This window comes from Xyrauchen texanus, chromosome 6 (assembly GCF_025860055.1).
Source record: "Xyrauchen texanus isolate HMW12.3.18 chromosome 6, RBS_HiC_50CHRs, whole genome shotgun sequence".
Lineage (NCBI taxonomy): Eukaryota > Metazoa > Chordata > Actinopteri > Cypriniformes > Catostomidae > Xyrauchen > Xyrauchen texanus.
This window is the reverse complement of record NC_068281.1, coordinates 24,561,005-24,583,805: the sequence shown is the minus strand read 5'-3', so window position 1 is coordinate 24,583,805 and position 22,801 is coordinate 24,561,005. Positions and strand designations below refer to the sequence as shown.

Sequence of the window (22,801 nt, the reverse complement as noted above, 5' to 3'; positions counted from 1 at the left end):
AAAAATAGGCCTAATTTTCTATATACAAACTATTGTTTTGTTTTTTTGGGGGAGTACAGGACCAGGACGTTTCCTTTACAGGTTTTTTGAGAATCACTCATAAAGTAACACTGAATGAATCTGTTTCTAAATTTTTTATAACATAACATTTTTTTTACTTAATTTTATTTACATTTTTTTGTATTTCTATCACCTTTACTGTAACTGAATCAATATGTTAATTAATTAATAGTAACTTAATTAATTATTAGTAATACTGTGTATCCTCTCTTGGTACCTTGTGTATCTATTAGAAGTGCAACAGCAACAACGTTTTAACTTATATTTGGATAATTTCTGCAAGATTCTATTTCAAAATATCCAAACACACTGGACTTTCTAGAATTACATATTTGATAATATGAAGGATGGTAACAGTTGCTTAAGTACAATTGGTTAGTAACATTTTAGGGCTTAGCGAAGAGTCAATAAAGCGCAACAGTCGGGTTTTGGAAGTAAAAACCCTATTCATTCTCTCTGTAGGAGAATTGATTTTGAGGATAACTTATAAACATTAAAAGACAGACCTACCATGAGCTCCAGGATTGTTAATTGATAGTATATGCCACTGTTAAAGAGTCTTTTTTTCTGGTGAAAAACTACGCTAACCATGATCCAGCAGAGGAAGACCTATCAATCAGAGAATCTCAGCAAACAAAGCACACCAAACCAGCACTGCAGCGACTGCCCACTCTCATGACGCACAGTGAATTACATGATCGAATTGGTCTCGCCACATTCTCTCATTACAAGGGGCCTATTTTAAGAGTGCTTGTACTAAGTGAAGTTTTGGAATTTTTGTGCAAGCATGTGCGTAGTGGTCTAGGTGCTAGTGGTCTGGGTAAAGTGCAGTTTAAATCAGAGGTTCTTTTACTCTTATTGCACCGTCTGCGTCCTATTATAGAGTCCATTCCCTGTAAAGCACCAGAAATATTAACAAAGTCTGCACATTCAGTTGGTAAGAAGTTGGTAGTGTAAATGAACAGTATGCAGTGAATTAGAAGAATCAAAATATGTACCCATGCCACAAAGTGTTATTCTCATCAGGATCTGGATGTACGCTCTGTTAAATTATAGGGAATGTTAGTATTATTATACATTTTCTTCTACTGAAACACAAAACATGGCTAGAATTAATATTAATTGTATTGGCACAAGTTCACTTCTACCGGTCGATTTTGATTTTGAACAATTAAATGTATATATTGAAACACGAAAGTATTAAACCAAAATATTTCTAAATTAAAATGACACTTTAAGTGAAACTAAAATAAATGCAAAATGTACAGAATATACCAAATCCAAACATTTTATCCTCTCCAACTTCTTTCACCGGCACCTTTTGTAGTGACTTAACAAATCACTCTAAGACAACAGGTGTTAAAATAACAATTCAAATAAGGTCATAAATACAATTGTAAATATAAACATACTATTAAATATAGCTGCAAGCAGAAATAACGAGTTCAAGCCAATTATCAGCAGCATGAGCAGCGAAAGAAGCATCGTGACACATTTTAAGTTAGAATTCTGATGAATGCAGTAGGAGTTAAAGATAAAAAAACAAACATCTATGGCCATGTTTCTCAAGATACACTACTGTTCTATTTGCATGTACTTGTAGCACATTAAAATCTCTATCATCAGCAGAACAAAAGTGCTTGCTCTTTTGGCTATTAGTACATTGATAAAGAGCATTTACTCAAGGATGTGCAGAGGGTGTTAAGTGCAACATTGCACACTATATATTGTTTTGTGTATTCTCAAGCACTTTGTAGGATGTTTTGGGAAAAAATGGAAAAAGTCAGTTTTTACATCCATAGAGTTATATGCAATACATTTATAGACATCTAGGCAATATTTAGGAATTTAATCCAATTTAAACTAAAGAAATTTTTTGATTATTTCCATGACACTATCTTAATTGAAAACAATTGGTCTAATTGATTGACATATTTCAAGCAAGCACATTTAAACATTGTTTAGTACAGGGCATGCAGAATTCACCACATAAACCACACTAAATCACATAACTGGTAAACTGGTAATCAGAAATTCATTGGTTCAAACCCCACAGCCACCACCATTGTGTCCTTGAGAAACACACTTAACTCCATGTTGCTCCGGGGGGATTGTCCCTGTAATAAGTGCACTGTAAGTCGCTTTGGATAAAAGCATCTGCCAAATGCGTAAATGTAAATGCAAATGCCCCCCCCCTGCATATGGCCTTCAAATAATCAGCAGATTTCAATTATAATGTTGATTGGAAAGATTTTATAGGAGTAATAGCAATAACAATACATTTACATAAAATCATATAATGGCCAACCATGTTATCATTGTTCTCAGCATGACCCACACAATCTAACAAAAATACTGCAAAAATACAGCCTCAAGTCCATTTTGGTGTGCTCATTGTCAAATTTGTTGATGTTTTGTTGCCATGTTTCTCAATGTATGCAACTGTCCTCATGATCTATTATGGCAACTCCCACAAAGACACAAAATGAAAATATACTGCAGTCAAATTTTGAAATTAATCAGACCAATGTTTCTATATTTAGAGCCACTGAAATATTGTTCCCTGTTATAGTGCCACCAAATGGCCAAAGCCTGCAACTTTTTCTGTGTGTTATCAGGTTGAGCCCTTTTATAAGTGTGTCATGGTTGGTGAAAATATCTCACTTCACAGAAGAGTTATATCCATTTACGTAAAAGCAGAGACCACTTTTAAAATGAATCGGCCTGTTTTTGGCATTTACGAGTAAAATTTTGCCATGTTGTTTATTGTCTTTAGAAATGTACTAATGATGCTTCTTATATTGGTGGTATTGTTCCGATCAGACGAACGGCTTTGGAGCAATTCCCTAAAGTAGTTTTGGAAAAATGTTCGAAGTGGCACCAGGCCATAAAGCAAACCATAGCAATTATGGTATCGTTGCGCTCGGCAAGTCCTCCCAAACTTAATGAGGCCTGTGAAAATAGAGCAACGCCACTAAAAGTTATAAGATCACAAATTAAAATAATTAAAATAATAATTTCTACCACTAGGTGGTGCCTTACCCAAACTTCTCAGTCATTTTCAGGGCATGGTCCTGATGACACATATGATTCGCCCTTTCTGGGCTTGACACCTAATAATAAGAACACTAACGATTACAATAGGGGTCTTGCCCTTTCAATGCTTGACCCCTACTAATAGAAAAATAAACCATGACCTATAGATAGTTTAACACAAATCTCATAATTCTTTGTTTCATAAGACTCAATAATAATGGTGCTCTTGCCCCATATAAATCTCACTGTGGCAGAAACCTGGATGTTCTGTTTGATAATTATCTAAAATTTGAGAATCAGAATAGTACTGTTATAAAGTCATGCTTTTTCATCTTCGCCTTCTCACTAAAGTAAAACCCTTTTTTATCCATGAGTAACATTCAAACTGTGATTTACACTTTAATATTATTGCAACTTGCTTTACTACGGTGTCCCTCAGTCTTCCCTTTCCCTTTTACAGCGGTGCAAAACGTAGACTTTTCATGGGGAGTACGAGCATGTTACACCTATTGTAATCGCTATGCACTGGCTTCCTGTTAAGTACAGAATTTATAAAAAATTTTTTTACAAAGCCCTCAATAATTTAGCCAGTCAGTATCCGACCGATTTGCTCCATCTGTTTATTCCCTCTAGAACTCTGAGGTCTTGTGATCTTGGTTTACTCTCTATACCTAGATTTAGACAAAACAAATGAGGTGATCGCGCCTTTGTGATTGCTGGTCTGAAACTCTGAAACAGTCTACCTCTCTATATCAGATTAGCTCCTTCTATTTCAACCTTCAAGTCTGCTCTAAATTCATACTTATTATCTCAGCCTTCAATATTCCTTGATCATTGTAAACTGTTTACTTTTTATCATAGTATTTGTTATTTACTTTTTTGTATATTTTATCTCTTGTAGTTATTACTTTTCCTTTTGTGCAGCGCTTTGGTCAACTTTGGTTATTTTTAAATGCGCTTTATATATAAACATTGAATTGAATTGAATAAACTTTGATCGTCAGGGACATAATTTCATGTTCCACTATATTTTCAAAGTTTGGACATTTATTTACATCTTTATTACCACCTGCTGGTGGAATCTCCAAGCTCCAAACAATAAGTAAAATAGCAAACTGCTTTTTGAGGTCAATAACATACAATAATCCCACAGTTTGCAGGCATACACCCACATTTAGCGGAAACTTATATCCACTTATGCTTTGAGCTGCCAGTGAAATTACATTTAGAATTAGCGCTCTTACGTAAATTGGATAAGACGTAGTGCATGGTCATTGTGCATAGCGCTGCGCTTTACACACTCACAAAAATAGAGCCCCTAGTATATGTGAAAAATACTTCAATATTTTGCACTAATTTAAAACTAAATTGTTTTTATATTTAGAATCACCAACTTTTTGTATTCTTTTGTAAAGTTTTATATTCTTCATGGTATTGTAGTTTATGCCACACAGTCTTGTAACTTTGTCTTTTTGTCTGATTTTTAAATTCAAGTTTGTAATAAAGTGATTTACCTTGCCAATGGTTGGTTTGGTTCATGGCTTAGAACTATTCTATGAAGGGTAGAATCCCTATGGAAGAAATGAAATGATGAAAAATACTTCTGGAATCAAGATGGTTGAAAAGAGGTTGCAGTATATTGCAATACTAATGTGTTTTGTTAGACTGATGACAGCTCAGGTTTGATTGTGCTGTCTAACACTGTATTGTTCTTCTGTATTCGCTTGGCAGTTCTGGTGCTGTTGATCGTGACAATGAGGAGGAGGAAGAAGGAACCTCTGATCCTGGATGAAGACCGGGATGTGCGGGAGAACATTGTGCGCTACGACGACGAAGGTGGAGGCGAGGAAGACACGGAGGCCTTCGACATGGTAGCATTGCGAAATCTCAACATAGTTAGGGAAAGCAAAGCCCGAAGAGACGTCACCCCGGAGTTGCCCACCCTTTACTGTTCCCGCCCTCCCCCTTACAAAATCACTCCCGACAATGGGATCTTTCGGGAGTTTATATGGGACCGCCTGAAGGACGCTGACATTGATCCTTCTGCCCCTCCCTATGACTCCCTGCAGACATATGCCTTTGAGGGCAGCGGCTCAGTGGCCGAGTCCCTCAGTTCGCTGGACTCCCTGAGCACAGACTCAGAGCAGAACTATGACTATCTGAGTGACTGGGGGCCACGCTTCAGGAAGCTAGCCGACCTGTACAGCCATGGCGACAGCAGCAATATATTCTCCTCTTAGCCAGGATTAAAATTCCTGCCAAGGTCTGCTCAATCAAGGGCGTAATGGAAATGAACAATGATCAAGAGAGCACCACTGACTCATTGCTTGAAAGAAGAGGGGAGCAAAAAAAAGGGAACATTCAATGTGTGGGGGGATGTATATCTGCATACAGCAGCGGTTTTGTTAAAGAACAGACAGTGGAGATTCAACTCTGAAGCACTTCTATTTAAAATTGCTGTTAGATGCCAAGTCTGGATTGGGGCGTGGTTGCAAAAGCCAGAGAGAGATCTTCAGGCCCCAGAGGACCATGGGATGTAGGGCCTTGTGAGCTGGTCCAGGAATACCTATTGTTAAGAAGAGACATTTGAAGTGCCCTCCCCATGGTTATAAATGAGTACAGTGTCATCCAGCTATCCACACAGCACTGATGCTTGAAAGATCAATGTTTCTGTTCCATCAGATGTTACTATGACTCATGGATTCTTTGTAAAAAAAAAACAATCAATATGTATTCAGCAACTGAGAACACCAATATCTTTTCAAAATGCTTCGCCTAGTGAGGAACTGCAACTTTTGCTTTGTAAAATATCCTTAATGCAAGCTTCACATCTGTTATCAGGCCTTATTTACACATGAAATTGCAACTGAGGCGCATTAAAATAGCAACTTCTGAAATATCCTGCAGAAATGCTGACCAAAATACAAGTCAAACTCATAGAGAACAGGCTTTGATGTATCGAGCAGGACAGGCCCAAGTTGATTTAATCATTGAAAATGTATAGTACTTGCCTTTCAGTTGAGGCTGTCAAACTGAGTTATTTTGAGATGTTATTTTGTAAGTTTGTAGAGAGAAACCGTATGACAGTGAAGGTTTTTGAAGGGAAGTCTTTTGTATTAAGCCGATTCCTTTCTTGAAAACCTCAATGACAGACTCAAAGCAGCAAAATGTTTTTGTAGTTCTCTATGCTGTCCCGTATACAGTTTTTGCAGTGGTTCTTGCTGAATATTGTGAGATAAAACATTTAAAAAAAAAAAAAAAAAAAAAGGAGGCCTATTGTTGATATGAATTTCAGTGTGAAACCGTAAGGGGAAAAAAGAATGTAAAGTAATTATCCTGAATAATATTACTGGTGAAATGTGAACCAGCGTATAAGATTAGGACAATGCAGAACTTATAATACAGTATATTATCAATGTTTAACTGTTATCCAACAGGTTATTATGATTTTTAATTGTAACAATAAAAAATTACAGTATCAGTCTACAATATAATACACATGCTAAATTCTAAAGCTGGGAAGACATTTTGTACAGATTTTGTAATAAAGCAAATTACAGCACACAACTTGGTGTGACCACTTCATGATGACTGCTGTCATTCATTTGGACAGCCAGACGGAGCGTATTTTCATCTGTGCTGTATGTGGAGGACTAACTGCTAAATTAGCTGCTTTTGTTTGTGAAATGGGGTGGTTTGCACAGACATGATGTGTAATCAAGTCCAACACAGAGAGCCAACAGGGCCTTCAGTTTGATGAATGACACAAGGCTTGTCAGAGCATTTAAAAGGCCTTGGCTAAATTAGCCTCTGCAAGAGGAGATTGATGATTCTGTTAGTGAACACAAACATGCATCCAGAAATACGATCACACATCTAAACACAGGCAGACAGAGTGTGTGACAACATGGCTGGATGTGAATCTTTGCCTATAAATTGCCACGACCGTGCCAGTTAGAACCCTCGAAACAAGCCTTGTTTGTCTGAGACATACACAGCTTGATGCGTTAGGATTGCAGCCTTTTCACGAACTCCCATTGCAGTCTGGCCTACACTCAATCAGAGTGTGATCTGTTCTGAGTCATGAAACATGTTCCATTTTGTTTTCTTTCCCTGCAAATGTTGGCACTTGGATATACAGCGTAAACTGTTGTTCAGACTGCGTAAATGTTTAGTGATAGAATTTCAATACTCTCATTCATAGCCAAACAATGCACAAAAACATAAAGTATAAATACTTGGTGCAGAAATCAGTCGCTCAGTTTTCACCAGGATGATGGCATTCCATTTTCCATTGCATTCACAAAAATGTCACAAAAAATGCCCCTGAAATTTTAAAATGTGTTAATGGCCTTGTAATGAATGTCTTTGTTTGTTGTTTGTAACCTTTGATATATTAATTAATATCCTATTTTATGCCAAGTTATACACAAACTTGCACAAAATGAGTTGATTTTGATTTAAATTTAAAGGTAACTGCCTGTCTCATTATTCTGATTTATTGATTAAATAGAATTATTTGACAAGATAACACACAGCATATTTCAGTAAAGTTATACATAAAATACCCTAAAAATATGCCCTTGAACAACAACTCAAAGCATGGGCATGGCCAGGAAATTACTTTTGGGTAGGCCTTAATAAAAATTGATGGGCAAGATTTTTGCCTATTTAAAAATGTCCTTAACAACGAAACACAGTCAAACAGTTCTTTCACATTTGTCAGAAATCAGCATTTATGCATTTGTAAACTATTTCATATATATATATATATATATATGTTTGAAGTCAAAGAATAATCTCTAATATTCTAGGTGGGCCTGGGTCTAATTTGGGTGATGTAATTATTTGTTAACTGGCTCACTAAATGAAAACTAAAAGGGCAATTGAAATCTCGTTTGACTTGGCACTATCTAATAATAAATACAGTTTTAATTAAGCAAGTCACTGCAGCTAGCAGATAATGCACACAAAGGAGGATGGGGTCAGCCCATCGTTGCTCTCCTTACAGACATGAGACTCTTTAACACATATCAGATGGACTGGAAATCAATGTAGTGGTTTCTTTTCAGTATTGACAGGCATTCATATGCTTGATTCTGTTTTCTGAACTGGTTGTGCTTGGTTTGGGATTATGCACATTCAAATGGTAATATAGAATTGAGCACATGATACGAATGCTGGGCTGATTACAGTTGGCTGGTAACTTGATTACTAATAGCAATTGAGTTTAATTAAACATACTGGTGCTGTTTTGCTATGACAAAATGTTTATTTCACTGCTCAAGATGAATGAATATTCCTGTATGACTTTGTTTCTTCAGCGGGATACAAAAGTAGTGCTAAGCACAAGGATGGCCTCAGTCACCATTAACTTTCACTGTGTGGAAAAAATATGCAATCAACAAAAATGGTGACTGAGGCTAACATTATGCCTAACATCTCTTTTTGTGTTATATGAAAGAAGGAAAACAATCATACAGGTTTGGAACAACATGATGGTGAATTTTTGGGTGAACTATACCTTTAACCACACATTATATCAGACAATATATAGAAAAGAATAACTGTAAGAACAGCTATGAATAGAATACCCTGATCCTCCTGTCCGCCACTTTGTATTTACTTCATGTTTTGTCTTTTTTAATGGCTTAACATTTATTTTCATTTGGTGTAATGTGGACACAGTGTCAGACGGAGAGTGAATGGGTATCTAAGTGGCCTTTCCTGTCTGAACAGAGGAGAAAGCTTATCTTCAGTCTGGCAGACAATCAATGCCTCGACATTCAAAAGCTTCTTCTCGTAGACTTTATGTAAATGTCCAATTTTTGTAAAGGAATCCACTCTTGACTTAATTTCATATGTATAATTTTCAATAAAGTAATACATAGTGTTTCAAAGTGAGTACAGAGCAAGGTCATTTCCATTGCACAGCTAGTGAATGATTTAAGTGTGTGAAAATGACAACTTCTGTGAAATGGCTGATTAGTTCTAATTAATATTACTCATAAAACTATTTTAGCACCACATAAGTATTCCTTACATGCTCCTCAACTGATTGAGATCATTTAACAAGCACTACTTAAATATACCTGAACTTGGACTTATCAGCACGACATCATCTTCAAGCATCACTTACAAGGTGTTTGCTCTATGAGTCAGTCAAACCACCTCAGCTTTACAACTTGGTGCCCTCTCAGATATTAAATCCAGTCGACAGACACAAATGTCAGAGACAGACCTCAAGAATATTGATTCACTGGTGCAGTCAAAACATCCTGGATCTGAACATGTTCAAAATAGTGGAGATGATAGCAGGGGTGGACCGGGAAGATAAATCGTCCCGGCTGTCCTTTTCTGCATAACGCCACGCAATTTTGTGGCCTGTTCTGCATAATGCGGCGACTCAGTTCAGCTTTTCGCGGCACATTTGCCATGTTTTCCTCATGGCCAGTCCACCCCTGATCGGCTCCAAAGTGCATCAGTCCACCAGGAAAATGCCCGGTATGCCAGATTACCAATCCAGCCCTGGCTGATAGTGGACTATAAGAGGAACACCCCAACATTGACTCCACTCACCATTCTAAACAGCACTGTGGCAGTAGTGGAGTCATGCAGGTTCCTGGGCACTACCATCACACAGAAACTGAAGTGGGAGACCCACATTGACTCCATTGTGAAAAAGGCCCTGCAGAGGTTGTGTTTCCTTCGCCAGCTGAGGAAATTCAAACTACCATAGGCGCTGCTGATACAGTTCTACTCAGCAGTCATTGAATCTGTCCTCTGCTCTTATATAACTGTCTGGATTGGTTCAGCTATGAAATTGGACATCAGTAGACTACAAAGGATAGTTGGAACTGCTGAGAGGATTATTGGTTAACCCCTGCTCTCCCTTCAAGAAATGTACACTTCTAGAGTGAGGAAAAGGGCTGGAAAAATCACTCTGGACCCCACTCATCCAGCCCACTACCTTTTACATTTACATTTATGCATTTGGCAGACGCTTTTATCCAAAGCGACTTACAGTGCAATTATTACAGGGACAATCCCCCCGGAACAACCTGGAGTTGAGTGCCTTGCTCAAGGGCACAATGGTGGTGGCCGTGGGGTTCAAACCAACAACCTTCTGATTAACAGCCCTGTGCTTTTGCCACTACGCCACCACCAGTTCCTTTTTGAACTGTTGCCTTCTGGATGGCACTACAGAGCACTGAGCACCAGAACCATCAGTCATAGGAACAGTTCCCTATCTGTCACTCACTCGACATTGTGTCGATGAAGTGACACTAGTGGTCCCTCTTGAGAGCCCGGAAATACCTCTGATCTTTGATAAAAGGCCAATGGGAATTGGCGAGTGGTATTTGCATCCCCCTCCCCCGGACAAATGGGTATAAAAGGAGGAGACGTGCATACCGCTCATTAGATTTTCTCTTCGGAGCCGAACGGTCGATGGTTCAAGCTGTGAAGCAAGCGATTTCCATTCCTCACCTCTGCTGGATCCTTACGGCACATTACAGCGGCTTTCTCCGCTCTCTGCACTGGTGCACTGCAGATCTAAAAAAGTCGGGGGCTCCTTGAAGACTGCCCTCCTGATGGCACCCACCTCCATCAAGAGGGCTGGGGAACTGCAAGCCTTGTCTGTGAGAGAAACGTGCCTGGAGTTTGGTCCCTGCTACTCTCACGTGATACTGAGACCCAGACCGGGCTATGTGCACGACCCCTTTCAGGGATCAAGTGGTGAAACCTACAAGCACTGCCCCAGGAGGAGGTAGACTCAGCCTTGGCGTTGCGGTGCACGCTTTTAGATGTTACTTGGATCAAACGCAGAGCTTTAGGATCTCTGAGCAGCTCTTTGTTTGCTTTGGTGGACAGCGGAAAGGAAGCGCTGTATCCAAACAAATGATCGCCACTGGATCATCGATGTCATAGCCATCACCTACCAGGCTCGGCATGTGCCGCCCCCTGCAGGGCTACTAGCCCATTCTACCAGGAGCGTGGAGGCCTACTGGGCTCTGACCAGTGGCGCCTCTCTAGCTGACATTTGCAGAGCATCGGGCTGGGCAACACCTTTGCGAGATTTTACAATCTCTGTCTCTGGTCTTGTCCCGTGTCTTCTCAGGAACAAACGAGTTATGTCTCGTTCCCTCCATCAGGGAACGTAGGTTACGAAAGTAACCAGGACGTTTTTTTTTCCCCTCAGGCTCATTCACTTTTTATTTTTATTCTATTTATTATTATTATTATTATTATCTCTGTCTTGTTGTTGTATTGTTTGTGCACTGGAAGCTGAACATTCCTTGTACAGTATGTGTAAGCATACTTGGCAATAAAGCTTATTCTGATTCTGACTGAAATTTAAAACGTCTGTTCTCATTTGACTAAAGTGCGATGGCTTTCTGTGAAAACTGCGGTACATTTAGAAAATTAACAGCATTAATAAAGTCTCCTCAACACAACAGAATACCCAATTCTTACTTATACTGTTCCCATGAAACACTTATAAAGCTCAGGCTTTGGATTTACAGCTTTCATTACAGTAACAAGATGTTAGTGTGCGTGTTAATATATTGCCTCCCTCTCCATAGCCCTGCTTGTTGCATGTCCAAATGGTGCGAGCGCTGCCAACGACACTCACATCGCCATCGATTTCCTCTCTAAATTAAATATACGATTTTATGCATTTAACAAGATTGCTCCAAGAAAAATCCAATTACTGCTCCAAGCCAGTGGAAAACTCATTAAAAGGGCCAGGATAATTATGCAAGTGATGGCTGTTTTAAGCCAAAGGAGAAGCTAGAGCGAATTCGGTTTTGAAATGTTATGAAAACACCAGGGATCTGTAACTGGAGGGTCTTGAGCATTTGAAAGACACATACTTTTAATATGTGAGCTTATAATAAAACTATGAGAGATATGCAGAGAAAACTTGTTTGAAGGGTATACCGATCAATAATTTTAAAGAGCACATATCTGTATTCACAAATAGGCACATCTAACGGCAGCCAAAGGCTGAGATGTCTGCAGGAGACTAGTGTTTTCAAGTTATATATTGACATTCTTGGGGTTTGTTCAGAGTTGTTCATGAGTCTTTCATCTGAAGTCCAAGTCAAGACTGAAGTCTTTAAGCTAGAGTCCGAGTCAAGTCTTGAGTCTTTCGTCACGAGTCGGAATCAAGTCTCAAGTCACTAAACGTTTAGTTTTTATATAAATATTAAAACACTCTACTTAAAAATTATAAATGTATGACCTTTGAAAAATCTGGGATACTAATATGATTCTTCCTGAACTTGGAAAATTTTTATTTATTTATTTAATTGTATTTTATGATTTCACAGACTTAATTAACTTATCCTGTAAAACTTATTTGTAATAAAGGTGTCACAGTTTTTCTCATGGGTAGTTCAGCAAGGCTCAGAACATGCATGCAAGTAATGCATTATGACATATGAAATACAATGTAATGTGATATCATTATGAAGGGCTGGGCGATAATATTTATTTCATATCCTTCTATATCGATATTTATTATGAAATATAATTTCATATCATTAATGTTTGTAAGACCTCAAGAATAAATTAAACATAACTTGTTTGTTTACAAGTAAATTCCATAAAGTTAGCTATATTTAAAGTACACTCAGTTTAGGATTTAATCCCAAATAAGGTGTGTGACCTCTTTTTTATGAAATTTAGCCAATTTAATTATCTTCAGCTGATTTTTGACACCACTGAAAAACGTTCTTGTGATGTTTCACTGTACAGCTCAGTTGGTGGCAGTAATGCGCCATAAACTGGATTGCCAACCAGCAATAAACATCACCAGAAGAAAACTTTATTGCCTGTGACCAAGTGTGCTGCACAAGCCCTCTAAAGTGAAGTCAAAACGTCTTGATCGCCCCCTGGTGACTGGTCCTAGTATAGGTCATAAACAATTAAATTACAATTCACATATCTTTTTTCCAAAGATAGTTTCTGTCATTTACTGTAGTTTCTATCACGTTGATGTAATTTCAAGTGTTTGTTTTTAAAATAAGTTTGTTTTTAGTTAGTTATTTGATGCTATAAAAACGGTGCTGTGACATCATGATTGACAGCTGTGATTGACAGGTTCTCTGAGCGAAGTAGTCACTGAAGCACCAACTGACTATTTTTAGGGATCTTCGGAGGACTGAGGAGATTGGAGCTTTAAATTTAATATCTACATTTCTATAATTAATTATTTCACACCGTCATAAGTCAAAAGTGCAGGGGCATGTGCTTGCGATTGATTCAGCGAGAGTGAGGGCGGGGCCTTGATTTCGCAGCTTTACTTCCTGCTCACTGCTGCGCAGGTCTGGTCCCGAAATCGCAACTGCGCAGACTCAAGTCCCAAGATGTCAGCGCCATATCGGGACACTGGCGGCTTCAGTTCTCACCAATGGAAAAGAGCGATCATGCATCTTTTTTTACAGTCTATGCCTGTGACATGGATAATGAAAAAACATTTACTGTAACTAAACTACAATGGTGATATCGGAGTTGTTGTTATGTTCAGTTAACCGCTTTTGTATTGCATTGTCAGTGCTGTCTTGTGCGATACACATAACTGAAGAGACAAGGGATTTCGACCCTCACCCTTCAACAGCAATATTAAATAAGCCAGATAGCTAGCTAATGGCTAGCTGCTATCAAGCCTAATTGGTTTCCATGACAGCAGGGCTGCCTGCTAAAACTTCCAAACAGGCTGATTTCGTGTTTTTCGATCGGCTACTCTAGATGTAGAACATAGCCTAAATATAGACAATTATTAAAATGTTTATCAACTTTTTATTTCCGATAAATATCAATATCATTTTATCACCCAGGCATATCATTAGTTACAATTATGACAAAAACTTGCCAGCTGTTTTAAGTCCACAAAAAACTGTATGCGTGCTGATTGCAAGATGCTAAAATACGGACAAATCTCTCACTCTCTGTCTCTCTCTCGCTCTCCTTACACGTGCACACACACACACGCAGAGAGAGAGAGAGAGGCGACATATATACTAGGAAAACACTGATAAAATGAAGCGCTAGGTTTAAATTGACGCAACCTCTGGTTAGCGATCATGATGAGCCACGTAGCTACACTACCCAATATTTGCGACAGTACACTATTAGCTAGCTTTGTGTGTTAATTAATGTGACTAATGCTTGAGAATGTGTTCTTCCTGAAGTTTCTACTTCTGAGGGCCCAAACAAATGTGAGCACAAATGGCATGGCGGGTGCCATCATGTTTTATCTGGCTCTTATCATATTTTTCAGGGTTTATGCGGAAATACATAGAATTCTATGATAAGGGTCCGATCAATCATAACACAGGGAAATGTGAAGCAGATGTAGTAAAATCATACAAATAAAACACAAATTCTTTAAGATATTAATAGTTAAGGTTAAAAGATTCAAGTTGTTTTTGAAACATTCACAAGTCCTTTGTTTCAAGTTGAGTCAAGTCTGAAGTAATTTTAGGTCGAGTCTGAAGTCTATTAAAATGTGACTTGTGTGCGACTCAAATCAGAGTCTCTAACTCGAGTCCCCATCTCTGGATTTGTCCTCTGAGCTGTTGCCCTGAGTTGAGCTGTGGCTCTGTGACTTATTGTGTCTTGTGTATGTTTAATGTAGTATGCTATAGTGTCATGCGCATATTTTGTCATGGCTGAGTGTGCCTTTTATTTGCTTTGAACTGACCTTGGATGAATGTGAGACTGCTTTGAAGTCAAAATATACTTACATGCACATAATAACACCCCTTTATCTTTTGCAATACTTACATATTCTGTCTCTCTTTCTATGAGTACAGTGCTCAGTAAAAGTTTTCAGTATTCAGTATGTATTGTGACATTGCTTATTTTATAAACATTGTCATTTTATATTTTTATAAACATTGTCAATTAAATCTTTAAAAAAAGCTTTGGCAGCAATTACTGCTTTGCACAAATAAAGTATGTGTGATACAGGCCCTTCTTTCATTGAGGCAAATTTGCTCCGGCTTGCTCAAATGAATGGTATTCTCAAATGAAGTTAGATCAGGGCTTATTTTGGCATTTACTTTTTTTGTTCTTTAGCCACTCCAATATTAATATTGCCTTGTTTTTGTCCTACTGAAATACAAACTCTATGTTTAAGCCATCTAAAATATGTTTTGCTGTATTTTTTTGCATTTTGCACCATCCATTGTTCACTTTATTTCAACAAGATGCCCAGTCCTGCTGATCAACAAAACAACTGATAAAATCAGTCTCACAGAATGACACTATCAGCATTGTACTTCACTGAAGGTATGGTGTTTTTTGGAGGTGTGTACAGTGTAAGATTCACACATATTGCCTAGAATTTTGGCTCCAAAGCCATACCTTGGTGTGATCTGAACATAAAATCTTTTTTACACTTAACTGGGTGACTACTATGCTTTTTTTTCTTCTTTTTTACAAACACCAGACATACTTTTGTGGTTCTTTTTGAGTAATGGTTCCTTTTTTGCCTTGCCAGTATTATGCACAACTTTATGATATGATCGACTGGTGCACCTTGACTCCATTGTGTGCTACTGAATTTTGAAGATCATTCACTGTGATTGTTGGCCTCTGTGGCATCTCATAAATAATAATAATAATAAAACATAAAACAATGTCACATTAAAATATGTACTTTATTAGTTTCAGGACTTGGAATTAATCACACCTCCGAGAACAAAATGCTTAAGCTGGTGTGCTGATCTTAGCTGGTTTATAGGCATAGTTCACCAAAAAATTTAAATTCTCTCATCATATACTCACCATCATGCCACCCCAGATGTGTATGAATTTCTTTCATCTGCAGAACACAAACAAAGATTTTTAGAAGGATATCTCCACTCTGTCAGCCCTAAAAAATGGAAGTGAATGGTGACCAGAACTCAGAGGAGGGGGTGTGGGTGAGAAACAGATTATTTTTTATATATATATATATAAATCTCCGAATTTGACCAGACTTAACCAGTAGGTGTCTGAATGTGAAAGTCACTTCCACAACAGAATGTTGAAGTGAAAGTGTAGATTTACTGCAAAAACTTAAATATTGATCTGTTTCTCACCCACACCTATTCTATCGCTTCTGAAGATATTCTTCTAAAAATCTTTGTTTGTGTTCTGCAGAAGAAAGAAAGTCATACACATATGGGATGGCATGAGGGTTAGCAATTGAGATAACTTTAATTTATAGGAGAACTATCACTTTAAGCTGGGCTCCCAATCTAGCTGGTTTTTAGTTGGTATAGCTGGTCTCCCAGCATAAAACAGCTGACAAGTTCTCAAAACCTTTCTAAAACCAGGAAACCAGACCTGCTATAACCAGCAAAATTTCTAAGGCTTCTTTAAGATATAAAGACATCACACTCTTCTTATATCTGGAAATATTTTAATGTATTGAGTAGCCTACTTTTAGGTAGGGGAGATTAGTTGTCACACTTTTTACTACAGTTAATATTTACCAATTTCAATGTCCATTTCAATTCTATTTCTGCATAGACAGTTACCTTGAAATCTTAGCTACAAAACAACTATTGTACATTTTCACCCCAATTGCACAGCATATTGTCACACTGAATGGGGCAAGATGTCACAAAGGAACTTGCCAATAAGCCAGTGGAATGGGTTTTGCATGAACCTTGGAGGGTGACAGGGGAACATCTCCACACTATCACAACCACCAAAACAAGATCAACATCTCTAAATGTACACCTGCATTAAACAGACTATTACAGGCTTTTTCTGTAAAATTTTAAAGTAAAACAATTATGAAGCATAAAACTATTCATTAAACAATAAAAATAAAAAGGTACCTTCCAAAAAATACCCCCTCAAAAATGTTGCCATCATATATGTAAAGCAGTTCAATGGGAAGGAGGACGCAAGAACCAGCTTGACAATATAAATAATAGTTTAATGAATAAATAAATGAAAACACATAAACACAGAGCAGCTGCCTGTAATTCTCTCTCTTTCTCGAACCATCATCACTGGCCGCCTTTATCCCTCGCGTGCCCCCTTCAGGCTGATTGGGGACCTGGCATGCCTTGTTCCTTGTAGTAAAATATGCCAGTGTGGTTTGATTATGTTCACTTGCTTACCCAAGAGCTATAGCAAAAATATTATGATAGTGAAAATTTACTTTTAAGGGTAGTTTACAAAGAATAATTTTTTTTTTTAATTCAAGTGGGTTTTGAAGTATAGTTGTTTGAAACCAAAATACAACATTTTGGCTAGAGAAATTACACAATTGGACTTCTTACTCCAAATGTTATTGTGACCGAGATAAAGCCAATGTGACAACTTCCCTGTGTGACAACTTGCTCCCGATTTATTTTTATGTTAAATATATTTCACACTCTAAGTCAAAAACTGAGACAAATAACTGCTCTTAGAGGATGCTGTTAAGAATAGACAAACCAATTCCACTGTACATAAAATCTCACATTTGCACATTTTACATCTGTCAGGTCCATTACCATGATGGACCTGACAGATGTAAAATGTAATAAGCTTTGAAAATAGCAGATCAATACCGTATACCTCACTTTCTCAGGTTTACTCCAGAAACATTAACAACTACTGACTTTTTCCTTTGTGTTTTCTTACAATTTTTTGCCTCACAGCCTATTGTTATGATCAAAATAGGGTGCTTGAACAGGAATAGGGGGGAAAATGAACCAATCAAGAGTAGGAGGACACAGCTTGGGGGAGGGCAAACCCCTCAGGGAAACGGAGAGCAATCAGACACATATAGAGCCATCAGCACCTCAATCTGCAGATTAGGACAGGCAGGCCTCAGGCCCCAAAGCTTTAGGATAAGACAGGCCCTCCATGCCTTTCTTAAGCATCCGTAAATCAACTGTAAATTGCCTCTCAGAAAATGAGTTCTCGAAAACGACAGCGCAAGACTAGTTTCCAAACCTTGTAAACTCTTTCAATTATCTTCCGAGATAGGTGGGAGAGCTGTGTAAGTCACAGTTGCAGAGTTTTGTGTTTGCTGGCTAAAAAACTTTTATGGCGGGCAGCAGATGAGATGGAGAAAGTGTGTTTCAGAATGTCTGTCTAGATAATGGCTCATCTGCTGAGAACTGTAAGAGCCTCTCACATAGATTTGAGATTTAAGTGCTCTATCTCCTTTGATACTCTGTCATCATTCCTCACCCAGATCTCTTCAGTTTCCTTCCGATAAATTCTGCCACTTCATATCAAAAGCATGTCATTATATGATACATATTCTTGCATCTTCAAGGAGAGATGTTAAAAAAGTGAAGTGCCTCACTACCAAATGGACCATTCTTTTGTGGAGAATATTGTCAGGAACCACTGGAGAATGTGAACATTGTCGTACACCACTTCACGTTGTATATAGAAGCAGAGCTATAATTGGTGTGCTCTTTTTCCTGGAACTAAAATACAGCCCACCAGAACCATGTCAACATTGTTTAGAACTAACCCAAAGTTGTTTGGAAGACTAGAAGGCTATAATTCTAGAATCAAATGCCAAACTCTTAATCATCCAAGTTGCGTTCTGCTGACATTTACAGGTTTGTCCACAGGGACAACATCTCAAGGGCACAAGATATTTGGTAAACTGTGCTTGCAGCCAGGGGTGTGAATGGCTTGCTGGATGCTGGAACATTTCATGTAAATTAAGTTTGGAAGGAGACTGACCTGCATCCTTGATCACTATGGCATCATTCATTCTGATTAGGGTTAGGCTGGTCTGACGGATTAGCCAGCCAGACTGAAGCCTCCTACAGGAATTCAAAAACCCTACAGTTTAATCACCCACAAAGCTAGTGGATGACAATATTTAAATATGGGCAGACAACACCAGACTAGATGCAAGGCAAACACAACTATAACTAATGAGCTAATACTTCTTAGATTCTTTGCATAAGAAGCAGTCTTGCAATTGTGATGGTGTTTATTTCGCCTTCTAAAACTTAATACCCTGTATCTGCAGTGCTAATTGACATTGCAAGAGAAAGAGACCCTCAGCAAAGTCACTTAGATTGGATCGCTATTGAAAAAAAAACGAACGGCCCTTCATTAGCTCTCTGTGAGAATGAATATTGACTTTAATATACTGTCAGATTTGTTTGTTCTTCTTAGTGCCTGTCATACTCAAGGGCTTTCTCACTGCTAATGCTGGGTAGCACCAATCACCACCCTATTGTCTGGGAATGTGCTCCTGATGTCAAATGACTCCAGCTCTGTTTATCATCCTCCCAACCAACCATACAGGATTATCATTGACAGAATAGCCATAATAAAGTTAATCTAAAAATGGTGGGACAGATTTAGCTTCTTGTTCGCCTCATTATTAACAATCGTGTTCTGTTGGGATTGAGACCCTAATGGTCTATTTATAAAATTAACAGTGGTGTTTTAATTACTTATTTGATTATGACTCTCCTAACTTTTGATAATTTGATGTCACATGCATTTATCAGTAGGATAACTTGGAGCATTTTCACAAAATATTGCTTAAATACTTTTAAGAAAATATCATTAACGATTCAAAATACAAGAATTGAAATGAATTTTGGTGTTTCAGTCATTATTTGTCGGTTAATGAGTGAAAGAAATGGGACTTAAGGGGACATGAAATGCAAAACAAATTTGACCGATAAGAATAATCAACATATTTAGAAGCAAAAAACATGCATTTCTTATGGGAGAGGTTCTAGAATTATGAACAGTTTATCTGGGGCTTACTCCAGCAATTTCGGCATATCAATAATAATTTGTGTGAGGTAACAGATCAGACCAGTTATACTGGTGAATATGTGTCACAAAGCTAAGGACAAAAGCCATTTGTGAAACTAAAACTAACTCAACACGCTACTGAAATCTATTTGGCATTTATGTGTGGATTCGATTGTGAATACGAAATAACATGTAATTGGGCATTTTGCTAAATTTGATGGACAAAACCTTTTTAAATACATAGTGACGCATGGTTATATGACATACAGGATAATTCAAATAACAAATAAAATGGGTTTGAAAAGTTAGGAAAATGCTTCAGTAGATCTGACATAGTGGACAGCATATACACTTTTGGAAGGCAGCACAAAGTGGAATGGGTCATCCATTTACTGTTGAAGCGACACCGCAATGGATGCTTCCAGTGTTGACAACTACATTGACTGTAAAATAATATTTTGGCTTTTGACGTGACATGCCGCTTGCGTCAGTTGTAGACAGGGTGTTTGTTAGTCAACAAAGGTCAATTTTCAGTCAAACATTTTCTGTTGGGTTTTTTACATATATTTTTATTCTGAAGCTGCACTCAACAGAGGCCGTTGACACAGAGATTGTAAGAACAAAGTTTATTTGATATGGCAATAAATTACAATTCTGCACAGCTCAGGAAAGTTGTCAATTAGTAAGTTTGTTTGAAGCAAATTATGTTATTTGGATTCTTCCCTGTAAATCATATACAGATTTAAGACTGCCTGCTCTGCCTATAGATGGACATGCCCTGCTGCGTTTCTGTCTCAATTTATGTCACCCCCTAATCTGTAGTGTATAAAGGGGCTGACTGCACGGCACTAAAAATAATAATAGTCATTTTGAAATTAACTTTTATCTTACCTTTAATGTCTTCTAACATGTTCCTCTTATTTAATACAAGCCAGATTTCTATTGAAGCTTTAACTCTATTTTGTATCACAAATAGGCGTGCACTTTTCAGACTGTTGTGTATCTAGGTGTAACCCGGACACACACACAAGATGAAACAGTCACAATGTAAGTCAAAAACTGCTTTTATTGTTAACAATAAAAGCAGGCAAAAGTACAAACGGGCAAATCCAGTGAAGAGTTGTCGAGGGAAGCGTAGGGTCAAAAGCTGGGGAATCAAAGAGAGTAAAGGGGCAAATCCGGAGAGTAGTCGAGGGAGCGTGGGTCAAAGCCGGGTAAACAGGATCGAGAGGCGGGTAAAGTAACAAAGGGAGTAGACAGGGGTACTAGGGGAACGAGGAGCTGGCAAGCTAAGGGGGTAATCAAGAGGAGTTCAAGAGGGGATCAAAACTAGACGAGACTAGCGGGGGCAAAGACACGGAAACTAAATACAATAACCAACACCCGTGAAACGGATGTGCTGTGGTATTTATAGGGGAAGGTGCAGGTGTAAACAATGAAAGGTGATGAGACGAGTGCAGGTGAAACGAATAAAGGGGTGATTGAGACGAGTGCAGGTGGTCATAATGTTCTGGCCATTGGGAGCGGGCATGTGAGCCCGAGGAGGGAGACCTGCTACGAGCATGAGAGCTCGTAGGAGCAAAACGAGCGTGGAAGCTCGAGGGAGCAAAACGAGCGTGCAAGCTCGAGGGGGCGGAACGAGCGTGGAAGCTCGAGGGGGCGGAGCGAGGGAGCGGGGTTCTTGACACTAGGGTTGGGGAGTAACGGAATACATGTAACAGGATTATGTAGTTAAAATAAAAAATATAAGTAATTGTATTCCACTACAGTTACAATTTAAATCAGTGGTACTTAGAATACAGTCACATTCAAAAGTATTTTGTTTACTGAAGAGATTAATTTGTATTTTATTGTCATTTGTTTCATTTAATATTTTGTCCTTTCAGATGGAAAACATTTTTACATATAAATGATGCGATCAAAAGGGCATTTGAACAGCGGTGAAACACTTTCTTATGATGTGTTAAATTCATACAAGCAGACAGAGAAGTACGTTTAAAGTAAGTTTAGAGCAGAAGAAATAGAAATAAACCTTGTGTAAATTGTCAGCTTTATGCTAAGCTAAAATGCTATTTCTAGCCATTTTACATGCACGAGTTACCAGGCACGATCAAATTTTTTTAATCAAGAAAATTCACTTTGGATCATTAATAAGTTTTTCATAGTAAGACCTTTGAATTTAGGGCAAAAGTCATATTCTTGATAATAATTTTTGTATTGTTTTCTTAAAAGAAATCTTATTTCTTTTAGATAAATTTATAAAAAAATCCTCAAACAAAATCAATTTGTTATTGTTTTAGAAACAACAATACATAAAATATTTAGGTTTTTCAGAGAAAGTATTTTTAATATGTGTATTTTGTCTTACTGTACTGACAGTTTTCATAGTCAAAACAAGTGAAAAAATCTACCAGTGCTGAAGAAGTAATCCAAAGTATTTAGAATACGTTTCTGACCTTGTGTAATCTAACGGAATACGTTACAAATGACATTTTTAGCATGTATTCTTTAATCTGTATTGGAATACATTTCAAATGTAACCCTCCCAACCCTGTGTGTAGCACAGTTACATTTTTCATTTTTTATAAATAAATAACTGGCAAGGAATGCACTGTTATATCGTGGTCACCAGTTAACATATGAATATTCATTGCATTAATCATGTTTTAATCCTGAGGTCTGTTAAACCCCCAACATAAATAATGTAACATTTTACATTTGATGAATGCTATCAAGTTGAAATTTAGTTTATAATCAGTTCTCCTAAGATTAGGAAAAGTCTCATACCTCATACTTCAATTTTAAAGCAACCTCATGTTGTACCAAACAACTTCTGTCGAATATAAAAAAACCCTATTTGACATCAGACTTGAAAGTGAGTGGTGACTTAGACTGTCAGCCCATAACATTCTGCCTAATATCTCCTTTTGTGTTCCACAGAAGAGAGAAAGTAATATCATTA

At 37.8% G+C, this 22,801-nt stretch overlaps 1 protein-coding gene across 1 annotated transcript in view; it reads left to right on the top strand.

Moving 5' to 3' along the window:
• LOC127645103 (cadherin-7-like) overlaps positions 1-6,668 on the top strand; it is an 86,236-nt gene extending 79,568 nt beyond the window's left edge. The window contains exon 12 of the mRNA XM_052128633.1: positions 4,828-6,668. Coding sequence (XP_051984593.1) covers positions 4,828-5,336 — 509 coding nt within the window. The 3' untranslated portion in view covers positions 5,337-6,668. The remainder of the gene's footprint in view (positions 1-4,827) is intronic.
• The last annotated feature ends 16,133 nt before the right edge of the window (positions 6,669-22,801 follow it).